Consider the following 12,974-nt stretch of genomic DNA (forward strand, 5'->3'; position numbering starts at 1 on the left):
TGAACCCGATTGAACATCTCTGGAGAGACCTGAAAATAGCTGTGCAGCGACACTCCCCATCCAACCTGACAGAGCTTGAGAGGATATGCAGAGAAGAATGGGATAAACTCCCCAAATGCAGGTGTACCAAGCTTGTAGCGTCATACCCAAGAGCACTCAAGGCTGTAATTGCTGCCAAAAGTGCTTCAACAAAGTACTGAGTAAAGGGTCTGAATACTTATGTAAATATGATTATTATTTTTTTTTTTACAAACCAAACTTTTGCTTTGTCATTATGGGGTATTGTGTGTAGATTGATGGGAAAAACAATTTAATACATTTTATAATAATGCTGTAACGTAACAAAATGTGGAAAAGTCAAGGGGTCTGAATACTTTCCAAATGCATTGTATTTCCTGACTTTTCTCTCCATCCACTATCTGAGTAAGAGGGTCTGTAGTGCCAGGTGGGACACAGGGTGAAGAAAATGCCATTACTCAGGAATTTTGAAAGAACATTGTCTCTCAACCGTGAATATCTTGGCTGTCCACCACAGCATACGTAAGAGGATAGTGAGTTTTAACCACCCTTAGGCAAACACTCAAATACCTCAGCAGACCCTCCCTGGCAGTGTGGCTGTGATAAAGGGATGATTTTGTGAAGCAGTCAGAAGTTGGCAGCTTGCTCAGAGGGTAGTCCCTTAGCTGACTACTGCACAGCTAGACCATGGAATGTGCCTACATAACAAGCTGATACTAAAGGCACCTGGTCGGCGAGAGGTCAAGACTGTAATTCAAACCTGAAAATATCCGACTTAATTAAAACCTATGACACCCCTACCCTCGTCTGAGGGCTTATTGAACCAATTGTTTTTCAGTCAATTCTATCCCTTTCCGTTTAAGGAATATGACGAATAACTGCAATTGATTACAATTTTGCAATATCTAAATACCACAAAATCTAGCCCACAAAGACAATAAATATCAGATAGTAATAAACTGCATACATTAAAACCAGGCTGAGCCATGGCAGTCTGTGCATTTTCTATCTGAAAAACAACCTCAAGCTTTGGGTCTTCTTGGGTATGACGCTACAAGCTTGGCACGCCTGCATTTGGGGAGTTTCTCCTATTCTTCTCTGCAGATCCTCTCAAGCTCTGTCAGGTTGGATGGGGAGCATTGATGCGCAGCTATTTTCAGGTCTCTCAAGAGATGTTTGATCGGGTTCACATGTCGGATCTGGCAGGTCCACTCAAGGACATTCAGAGACTTGTCCCGATGCCACTCCTGCGTTATCTTGGCTGTGTGCTTAGGGTTGTTGTCCTGTTAGAAGGTGAACCTGTAGCCATTGTGTTCTTGAGGACCTTCAATACTGCCGAAATATTTTGGTACCATTCCCCAGATCTGTGCCTCGACACAATCCGTTTTCGGAGCTCTATGGAAAATTCCTTCAATCTCATGGCTTGGTGTTTGCTCTGACATGCACTGTCAACTGTGCAACCTTGTATAAACAGCTGTGTGCCTTTCTAAATCATGTCGAGTCAATTGAATTTACCACAGGTCGACTCCAATCAAGGTGTAGAAACATCTCAAGGATGATCACTGGAAACAGGATGAACCTGAGCTCAATTTCGAGTCTCATAGCAAAGGGTCTGAATACTTATGTAAATAAGGAATTTCTGTGTATTATTTTGAATACATTTTCTAAAGTTTAAAAAAAACTGTTTTCGCTTTGTCATTATGGGGTATTGTGTGTAGATTGCTGAATATTTGTATTTATTTAATCAATTTTAGAATAAGGCTGTAACGTAACAAAATGTAGAAAAAGTCAGGGGGTCTGAATACTTTCCAAAAGCCCTGGACATCATATAAAATATATAATATTTGTACTGTGTACTTGAGCTTGTGTACTCAAAAGTGGACTACACCTCAGCAATTTATAACTAGAGTATGTAGCATTACTAGCTATTGTTTATGGTCCTCTAATAATAAATAATTTATTTTGGGGATTACGTAGATTACAATTTAGATTAAATATAGTTACATTAAATTAAAGGCAGTGAGGTACTTCGTGTTATTTAGGATGTTGCAGCTGAACATTTTGAAATGGCAGCATCCTGATCCTCAGGACTGCTGATATAACATACAGCTGAGAATGCTATCTCACTACAGATTACTTTGAGCAAATGCTTATCAGAGAGAAACACATTATAAAAAATGGAGAGGTTTGAGTCAATAGGAAATGTCTACAGTCATGCTCATGGAGATCCTATTAAATTACTAGAGAGGCCATGTCATAAACCCTCAAAGTTCCAGAATGGGGTGGAAATGTCAGCCATGATGGCCAGGGAGAAATCCACACCAGTCCAATTGGAATTAATGGCAGTAGGGACATAATACTGATTATATGGTCGTGTTACTATGTCATGTATTCTATAGGGGATATTTTGTTAACTCTCGTTCTCCCACTGTAAAGACACCTCCACACACCCACACAGTATGGGAATGTGTCATTGGGTTGTGTGGCCTCTATACAAAGTTTTGTTTAAAATAATACAATATCCTACAGCTAACCAAACATGATTCCTGTCTCTCGCTCTCTCTCTCACACACACACACACACACACACACACACACACACACACGTGAAATCATAAATTATAGGTTTACTAATGCTTACTAAGGTAACGGTGCATCCGCATGTCATTTCGAGGTAGCGCAGTGCATTGTAGTTACCATTAGAATTTTAGCTATAAACATTTGCTATTTGTGATCTAGGCTAATCCGCGCAGTTTACATGCATTGTTTGGTAAATTCGTTTGTTTAATCCCAAAAACTGTGCATCCAAATTATTAGAAGTTTCTCTGACAAACGCTTGGCTACCTCATTCGGATTCTACTCATATCCTCTCCCCAATTAGACTCTTAAGAGCTTTTGGCATGTGCAGTTTCAGAGTTCGTTATGTGAGTAAAACGATTTACTTACATGAAATGTGGTGGGATGTTATAACATTCAAACGCGCTCAATTTTCTCCACATAAAGTTGGTGGGTGTTATTCTTTTGACCCAACAGATTTGCTCCAGTTGTCGACTCGAGTCATTTGTCCAAAAAAAACTTACAAACTGGGTCTGCATTCATTCCTAAAGCGGTATGGTGGTGGCAGCGCGGGCACATGCAAATAAGCAGGGGACCCGGATGTTCCAAATTCCACCAGAAATAGGGATTTTTACAAATCCAGGATTTAAATAATTTTGCCTACCTACTATAAGAATTTGCATCGCAATAACATGTACTGAAGTTTATTGGCTTCCAATGGAACGTTAGCCTACACAGATGTGGTATTGAACACTATCCATTCTGATGATAAGCATCCTAATAATGGGAAAACAAAGCCAGAGCAAACTCAATGTTTGAAGCAAACGTCCCTGTGGACACTGGCGGATTTAGCATAAAACAGAATATGCAATTGCCGTAGGCCTCATCAACGGGCACATGAGCTGGGCATTAAAAAAAACATTAAATCAACACCTTTGTGTTTGTTTTACTAATTTCTCTGCTTGAGGCCACGGAATAAATATATACACTGAACAAATATATAAACGCAACATGTAAAGTGTTGGTCCAATGTTTGATGAGCTGAAATAAAATATCCCAGAAATGTTACACATTTGTTTATATCCCTGTTAGTGGGCATTTCTCCTTTGCCAAGATAATCCATCCACCTGACAGGTGTGGCATAACAAGAAGTTGATTAAACAGCATCATCATTACACAGGTGCACCTTGTGCTGGGGGACAATAAAAGGCCACTCTAAAATGTGCAGTTTTGTCACACAACACAATGCCATGTCTCAAGTTTTGAGGGAGCATGCAATTGGCATGCTGACTGCAGGAATGTCCACCAGAGCTGTTTCCAGATAATTGAATGTTAATTTCTCAACCATAAGCCGCCTCCAACATCGTTTCAGAGAATTTGGCAGTATGTACAACAAGCTGATGAAGTGCTGCATCAGGTAACCTGGCCTCCACAATCACCCGACCTCAACCAAATTTAGATGGTTTGGGTTGAGTTCGACCACAGAGGGAAGGAAAAGCAGCCAACAAGTGCTAAGCATATGTCGGAACTCCTTCAAGACTGTTGGAAAAGTATTCCAGGTGAAGCTGGTTGAGAGAATGCCAAGAGTGTGCAAAGCCGCCATCAAGGCAAAGGGTGGCTGCTTTGTAGGATCTCAAATATATACTTTAATTTGATTTGTTTAACACTTTTTGGTTTCTACATGATTCCATATGTGTTATTTCATAGTTTTGATGTCTTCACCATTATTCTACAATGTAGAAAATAGTAACAATAAAGAAAAACCCTAGAATGAGTAGGTGTGTCCAAAGTTTTGACTGGTACTGCATTTTATGTAGCATAATGGACTGGCTCATTGTTTAAATTTTCCTCCTTGTTCATTTCACTCTCCATTACTGACATGACTCAGTACCTCCCAAATAGGAAGCCACATAACACACTGACACTGGGGGAAACTCACAAAAGTCAGACATAAAGATCCACTTGAGGGGCTATTTTGGTGGGCCTTGTTTATTTCCCTCTCCTATACAACTATGCTAGTCCATCAAGAATATCTAAGCAACTGCGACAGCGTCTTTGAACTACCTTACCCTACTATGCATTATGACAAGAATGTAGAAGCACTTGTGAAATCCTCTTTAAATAAATATTTTATTGTGGATTGCAAGTAAATCCCATTTCTTTGATAACTTTATGGTTTTGAAAAAAGTTTAAAATGTTTGTTTTTTCATTCACATAAGAATTGGATGATGAGTCAATCGAGTCAAGAATACATATGAGGAACTTGGTCATTTCTCCTTGTCAGACCTTCCTCCCCAGAACACCACTCCCTCGTCATGTCTCACCCTTCCTCCTTAATCCTCACCCTATTGGTGAAATTCACTGATGCACGGGTGAGAGAGGTGAGGCAAATGGGTGATACCTGACCAATGCAGGGGTGAGGGTTGAGGAGGAGGAGTGACACTTGACCAGTGCAGGTTTGAGACTTGACGAGGGGAGGGGTGACGTCTGACTGGGAGGAATGACAACATTTATATGTATTCTATAATCCAGACCTCATGTCTGCCTCATTCAACAAGTTATTCTGTTGTGTATGGGAGGTTGTGAAGTTTCAATTAAATAATTTTTTGAAACAGTACTTCTGTTTCCAGATAGTTTTGCAGCTGTCTACTTCCTCTGTCTCCCTCTCTCACCTCTGGCTAAAAATACCACAACATGGGTGTGACATGACCGCCCAAATGGCCAGATGGTTTTTGGCTCTGTTTAGTGTGGGCACCAAACTCCAATCTAAAAGACCCCAAATCCTGGTAATCTATGGTAACATTACAGTCCCTGGCCTGGCCCATATAAAGACATTCCTTACATTTCTCTTGAATAATTAGCACATAATTTAACTTGGCAGGAGATTAACCTTTTTTCTGAAACATGTGTGGTGGCCCACCCCAGGAAGCCTGGTGGAAGCCCTGCAGCCAGAAGTTATTTAATCCACTGGAATACCCTAGTCTTGTATGAAGAATTTTAGCAACCTGGGGGGCAGACAGTGAAATATGATTTTAAACCAATCCAAAACCAAAGAGTTCAATCTTGGTTTCATCAAACCAGAGAATCTTGTTACTCATAGTCTGAGAGTCTTTTGGTGCCTTTTGGCAAACTCCAAGCGGGCTGTCATGTGCTTTTTACTGAGCAGTGGCTTCCATCTGGGCACTCTACCATAAAGACCTGATTGGTGGAGTGCTGCAGAGATTGTTGTCCATCTGGAAGTTTCTCCCATCTCCACAGAGAAACTCTAGAGCTCTGTCAGAGTGACTATCGGGTTCTTGGTCACCTCCCTGACCAAGGCCCTTATCTCCTGGTTTCTCAGTTTGGCCGGGCAGCTAGCTCTGGGAAGAGCCTTGGTGGTTCCAAACTTCTTCCATTTAAGAATGATGGAGGCCAATGTGTTTTTGGGGACCTTCAATGCTGCAGACCTTTTTTGGTACCCTTCCCTAGATCTGTTCTTCGACACAATCCGGTCTCAGCGCTCTACAGACAATTCCTTTGACCTCATGGCTTGGTGTTTGCGCTGACATGAAATGTCAATTGTGGAACATTATATAGACAGACAGGTGTGTGGCTTTCCAAATCATGTCCAATCAATTCAATTTACCACATGTAGACTCCAATCAAGTTGTAGAATCATCTCAAGGATTGATCAATGGAAACAGGATGCACCGGAGCTCGATTTGAGTCTCACATAGCAAAGGGTCTCAATACTTGTGTAAATAAGGTATAAAAAAACTGTTTTTGCTTTGTCATTATGGGGTATTGTGTCTAGAATGCTGAGGATATTTTTTATTTAATCAATTTTAGAATACGGCTGTAAAGTTTCCAAAATGTGTAAAAAGTCAAGGGATCTGAATACTTTCCGAAGGCACTGTATGCTGTATGAAACTGTTACTAGTGACACATTACTCAATCTGTAAGTAGGCATATTCAATTAATTGCAAAGTTAGATGGATGTTTCCTCCCATCTTCTGGTCAAACAGGGGATTGGTCCCGGGTTTCTTTCTATAAACCAGGGGTTTCCATGGAGGGCCGAGTGTGCTGGTTGTTGATTTCACCTTTCCATTTGTGTCCAATTAAGACCTATACAACCAGGTGAGGGGAGTACCTAACTAATCAGTGCCCTTAATTCATTAATTAGGTACAAATGGAGTGAAAACCCGCAGACACTCGGCCCTCCATGGAACGAGTTTGACACATAAATAGTAAACACAACAGGCAAAGTGGTCAGTAAGACAGTCCTGTGCAGCGACACATTAATGTTTTGATATTTTTGTGAAGTTTTATACAGATTACGTTTTAACACAATGCAATACTACTGATAAATGTTTGTTTTGGCTACATGTATTTGTTTACTTATGGTAATCTACATTTTGAGAATGTAAATAGTCTGCTACTTTTTTTTTGTTTTTTACCTTTAGTTAACCAGTTAGGCCAGTTGAGAACAAGTTCTCATTTACAACTGCGACCTGGCCAAGATAAAGCAAAGCAGTGCGACAAAAACAACAACAGAGTTACACATAAACAAACTACGCATGTGCGTGCGAAAAGCAACATGTCAGTGCCCTTGAGCATGAAAAATTATAATAAAAACAACGCTCTGTCTTTGGTGATTGCTAGCTAGGATAGGTGAACATCCAGACGTACATGTGAATGGAAAATAGTCGTTATGGTAGGGTGACCAGACGTCCCCGTTTTCCGGGGACAGACCCCGTTTTTGGTGGCCTGTCCCCGGCTGGAGCTGTCCCCGGAAATGTCCCCGTTTTTAACTGTGCGTTAAAAACAGACTGCAAAGTGAAATAATATTATACGTGGCAAGACAGGGCAGCAGAGCCTACCGGTTGACGTCTCAGTCGCGTTGAGCTTGTTTCGTCCAGCAGAGGGGGCTGCTCGCTATATCAGCTTCATTCACTCTTCTTCTACTAACTACTTGCTCGCGATAGTTTTAGAGAAAACTGCTGTGGAAAACTCGGCCAGAAGCTAGCAAGTGTCAAGTTAACCCAAATCACCACAAACAAACAAAGTTACACTCGTTTGAGATACTAGGTAATGATGTTATAATGTCACAATTTATTATATAGATAGATGCTCTGCTTTCTAAGGTTGTAAGTAGGTTATGCAAGCTAATGGGAATCTGTTAACCAAAGTATTTTATCTAATAATGTACTATTTATTATTAAAGATTGAAGAAGGAGAAGGAAAAATTAAGTGAGTAAAAAGAGTGAAGTGAGAATAGTGTGGAAGAGAGGTGGAAAGGTAAAGAGAAGGAAAGGAAGAAAGAGCAGGAAGACAAGTGAAGAAAAGAGGAGGAGAAGAGTGACACAAGGAGAGTGAAGAAGAGCAGACAGAGGAGGTACAATGGCTCTTTCCAAGAAACGGAAATGCCATTTTAATGACAACATGATGAGAGAATTTCCATTTATACGCTCAGGTCAAGACGATAGAATGGTTAACTGCACCCTTCCTCTTTTTCAATTGGCAGCGGGGGAAGAACGGCAGTGGCAGGACATCAACAGACGAAAAAGCATAAAGCCTATCTGATTGGCCGTGTTGGTATGCCCTCTGTCACCACATTCTTCAAGAAGGTAGAGCCCTCCCAAGAAGAATATGATTTAGCTGTGCAGGACAGTGTCTTTGCATACCACACTATGCGACACAATCATAGTTACTGATCTATGGACTGCACAGCACAACTGACATGAAAGCTTTATGAGCCAAAGTTTACATGTGCTAGGACAAAATGTGAAGCCATAGTGAGTAACGTGTTAGCACCATGGGCAACTATTTTGGTAACACAGGACCTAGATCAGGTTGAATTTGTGTCCCTGTCCATTGATGCGTCCAATCATGGACATGTAAAGCTGCTGCCATTAGTAGTCAGATATTGTAAGATATATGTTGGCAACACATCTGTTGAAACAAAACTGCATGATTTGTGTTGAATTGAAAGGAGAAACAGCAGAGGAGATTGCAGCTGAGGTCCTGGTGGTCATCCAAAAATGTAAACTGCAAAACAAAGTCGGGGCATTCTCTGCCAACAACACAAATACCAACTTTGGAGGACTGAATAGGCTGGGGAGGGTCAATGTCCATACCAAAGTTAAAAATGCTCTGCAGCGGGAGGTTATTGGCTTAGGTTGTCCTGCCCACATAATTCATAACATAGCCAGAACAGCTTTGGATATAATACCCCTTGATGTTGAGTACCTGCTCACAAAGATATTTGGAATTTTTCACCGTCAGAGTAGAAAGAATGAAGAGCTTTTGTGAGTTTGTTGGCCAGGAGTACCATAACATTTTAGGACACAGCCATGTTCGCTGGCTGTCCATGCTCCCTGCTCTAGAAAGAGTGCTGAAAAGTTATGTGCCATTGAAATCCTTTTTTCTTTCTGAATACAAATGCCCTGTTGTCCCGTGAACAATGTTCGAAGATCCACTGACTGAACTTTGTCTGGCCTTTGTCCATGGAAACTTCACCATATTCAGTGACATGATCAAGATGCTTGAATGCCAGGACCGCTGTGCTGTGGAGTCCGCTGCAATTCTGAGAAACATTGAGGCAAAATTGACTGCAAGATGTGATGACAACTTCATTCCAGTTTTGGTCAGAGGACTTCTGAGAGAGCTAGAGGGAAATGGAGCAATGTCTAAAGAGAGCTTTCTCAAAACATGCCAATCATTCTTCACTACGGCTGTGAACTACTTGCAAGCATGTGGAAAGCACACAGATCATCTAAAATATTTACATGGTCTCCTTTTAAAAAGGCAATCTCAGCGTGAAGAGATCCAGAAGGCAGCAGGCACACTGCAGGAAAAATGCCCCAATGTGACCATCAATGAGGATGCATTGTTTGACGAGGTTACTGGCCTGCAAGAGGTCCTAAAGGGGGGGATCGCTTTAAGAATGGAAAACATCTGAGACACCGCTTAGTCAGAGATGGAGCACGGTGGTTACCCACTTCAAAGAGAACGACATCCCACACACTAACCTGGCTAGATTAGTGTCTGTTGTCATGTGCTTACCTGGAAGTCATGTGCTTACCAGTCGAGAGAGTGTTCTCCCAAATTAATGATATATGGACAGCAGCAAGAAATGGGTTCACTGTTCCTACCATCAAGGCCATGCTTAATGTGAAGACAAACTTCAACCTCCCTTGCCAGGAGTTCATGGAGAAGCTGGCCAAAGACAGAGCAATCCTGAAGAAGATACATTCTTCTGAGAAATATATAGATTAGATTGGTAACTACATAATATACTAATACCAATCACATCATCTTCTTATTTCTTTATTATGTTAAGTATTTCACATATACTATTGTCTGTTTTTTCAGTTTTGCTCATGTTCTCTTCTGCTCTTAAGTCTACCCAGACTACCAGGACCACTGAATGGCTGTTCAGATTGGACAGTTCTGTCTTGTCTGTAGTGTTTCTGTAATATAGTTGTTTTCTCTGTCTATCATAATGTGCCTATTAGACTAAATACATGAAACCGGAATTGTTCCCCCTTTTTTATTTCATAAATAATAACATTGGATATTTTAATGATATATTGACTGCCGAACTGGAAATGTCCCCGGTTTTAATTTCAGAAATCTGGTCACCTTACGTTATATTCGACACAACTGCAGCTACAAACTATCCAAAAAGCTTCAGAACGTCATACCACTTCAATTAGCTGTCGTTGTGCAGCGTTAACGTTAGCTAGCATGATAAAATGCAAAACAAATCAACAAATGATATAAATATTTTTCCTATGTTGAATTGAGCCTTTAATGCAAACCATTGTTAAGTGTGGCTTTTACACAAGCTGTCAAAATGCACTTAGAGAACGTGTATGGCCGATCTATAATTTTCTGTAATTTTCCAAGCTGTTTAAAGTGACAGTCAGCTCAGAATATGTAAAATTCTGACCCACTGGAATTGATACAGTGAATAATAATAAGTGAAATAATCTGTCTGTAAACAATTGTTGGAAAAATGACTTGTGTCATGCACAAAGTAGATGTCCTAACAGACTTGCCAAAACAATAGTTTGTTAACAAGAAATTTGTGGAGTGGTTGAAAAAACAAGTTTTAATGACTCCAACCTAAGTGTATGTAAACTTCTGACTTCAACTATATGTCTATAGGCAGCAACCTCTGATTTGCTGGAGATGGCTATTTAACAGTCAGTGGTGTATGATAGAATACAATACAGTATATACATATGAAATGGGTGATGCAATATGTAAACACAATTTAAAAGTGACTAAGATACTGCAGAATAGTGTGGAGTGCAGTTTATACTACATATGAGATGAGCGATGCTAGATACTTAACATTATTACAGTGGCTAGTGATCCATTTCTAAAAGTGGCCAGTGATTCCAAATCTATGTCTATAGGCTGAATTTGATGTGCTCGTGATGGCTGTTTAGCAATCTGATGGTCTTGAGATAGAAGCTGTTTTTAATTCTATCGGTCCCAGCTTTGATGCAACTGTACTGACATCGCCTTCTCAATAATGAGGGGGGAACATGCAGTGGCTCGGGTGGTTGATGACCGGCAATGCGTTGGGCAGACCACACCACCCTCTGGAGAGCTTTGCGGATGTGAGCGGTGCAGTTGCCTTACCAGGTGGTGATACAGCCTGACAGGATGCTCTCAATTGTGCATCTGTAAATGTTAGTGAGGGTTTTAAGTTTTAAAAATATAGCCTCCTGAGGTTGAAGAGGCGCTGTTGTGCCTTCTTCACCACACTGCCTGTTTGGGTGGACCATCTCAGTTTGTCAGTGATGTGTACGCCAAGGAACTTGAAGCTTTCCACCTTCTCCACTGCGGTCCCATCGATGTGGATAGGGGGGTGCTCCCTCTGCTGTTTCCTGAAGTCCACGATCATCTCCTTAGTTTTGTTGAGTGAGAAGTTATTTTCCTGGGACCACACTCCCAGAGCCCTCACCTCCTCCCTGTAAGCTGTCTCATCGTTGGTAATCAAGCCTACTACTGTTGTTTTGTCTGCAAACTTGATGATTGAGTTGGAGGCGTGCTTGTCCACGCAGTCATGGGTGAACAGGGAGTTCAGGAGGTGGCTGACAACACACCCTTGTGGAGCCCCAGTGTTGAGGATCAGCGAAGAGGAGGTGTTCTTTCCTACCTTCCCCACATGGGGGCGACCCGTCAGGAAGTCCAGGAACTAGTTGCACGGGACGGGGTTCAGGCCCAGGGCCTCGAGCTTGATGATGAGCTTGGAGGGTACTATGGTGTTGAATGCTGAGCTATAGTCAATGAACAGCATTCGGGCCTACCGTGTGGCGTAGTGGTCTAAGGCACTGCATCGCAGTGCTAGCTGTGCCACTAGAGATTCTGGGTTTGAGTCCAGGCTCTGTTGCAGCCGGCCGCAACTGGAAGGCCCATGGGACGGCGCACAATTGGCCCAGAGTCGTCCGGGTTAGGGAGGGTTTGGCCGTGCACTAGCAACTCCTGTGGCGGTGTTTCCTCCGACACATTGGTGAGCATGGCTTCCTGGTTGGATGGGAGGACGCATGGCTCTCGACCTTCGCCTCTCGCGAGTCCGTACGGAAGTTCCAGTGATGAGTCAAGATTGTAACTACTACCAATTGGATACTATGAAATTGGGGAGAAAAAAGGGGTGAAAATAACAACAAAAAAAGACAGAAAAAATTAACAACATTCTTTTACTGTATGCCTCTTGTTCAGATGGGACAGGGCAGTGTGCAGTGTGGTGGCAATTGCATCGTCTTTGGATCTAGTGGGGCAGTAAGCAAATTGAAGAGGGTGTAGGGTGGCAGGTAAGATGGAGCTGATATGATCCTTGACTAGTCTCTCAAAGCACTTCATGATGACGGAGGTGAGTGCTACGGGGCGATAGTCATTTAGTTAAGTAACATTTTCCTTCTTAGGTACAGGGACAATGGTGGCCATCTTGAAGAATGTGTGGACAACATACTGGGATAGGGAGAGATTGAATATATCTGTGAACACACCAGCCGGCTGGTCTGCACATGCTCTGAGGACACGGCTAGGGATACCATCTGGTCCGGCAGCCTTGCGAGGGTTAACACGCTTAAATGTCTTACTTACATCAACCACGGAGAAGGGGAGCCCACAGACCTTGATAGCGGGTTGCATCGGTGGCACTGTATTATCCTCAAAGCGAGCGAAGAAGGTGTTTAGCCTGTCCGGAAGCAAGACATTGGTGTCTGCGACGTGGATGGTTTTCCCTTTATAATCCGTGATTGTCTGTAGACCCTGCCACATACGTCTTGTGTCTGAGCCTTTGAACTGGGACTAAACTTTGTCCCTACACTGACATTTAGCCTGCTTGATTGCTTTGCGGAGTAAATAACTACACTGTTTGTATTCTTCCATATTCCCAGTCTT

The 12,974-nt window shown here is 42.0% G+C and overlaps 1 protein-coding gene across 3 annotated transcripts in view; it reads right to left on the bottom strand.

The window, feature by feature from the left end:
- Positions 1-3,154, bottom strand: part of LOC135512245 (equilibrative nucleoside transporter 1-like) — a 64,699-nt gene extending 61,545 nt beyond the window's left edge. For all 3 annotated transcript variants that reach the window (XM_064934061.1, XM_064934060.1, XM_064934065.1), the window contains exon 1: positions 2,964-3,154. In XM_064934061.1, the coding sequence (XP_064790133.1) occupies positions 2,964-3,112 (149 nt within the window). In that variant the 5' untranslated portion in view covers positions 3,113-3,154. The remainder of the gene's footprint in view (positions 1-2,963) is intronic.
- Between the last annotated feature and the right edge of the window lie 9,820 nt (positions 3,155-12,974).

Source organism: Oncorhynchus masou, chromosome 24 (genome assembly GCF_036934945.1).
Source record: "Oncorhynchus masou masou isolate Uvic2021 chromosome 24, UVic_Omas_1.1, whole genome shotgun sequence".
NCBI classification, from domain to species: Eukaryota; Metazoa; Chordata; class Actinopteri; order Salmoniformes; family Salmonidae; genus Oncorhynchus; species Oncorhynchus masou.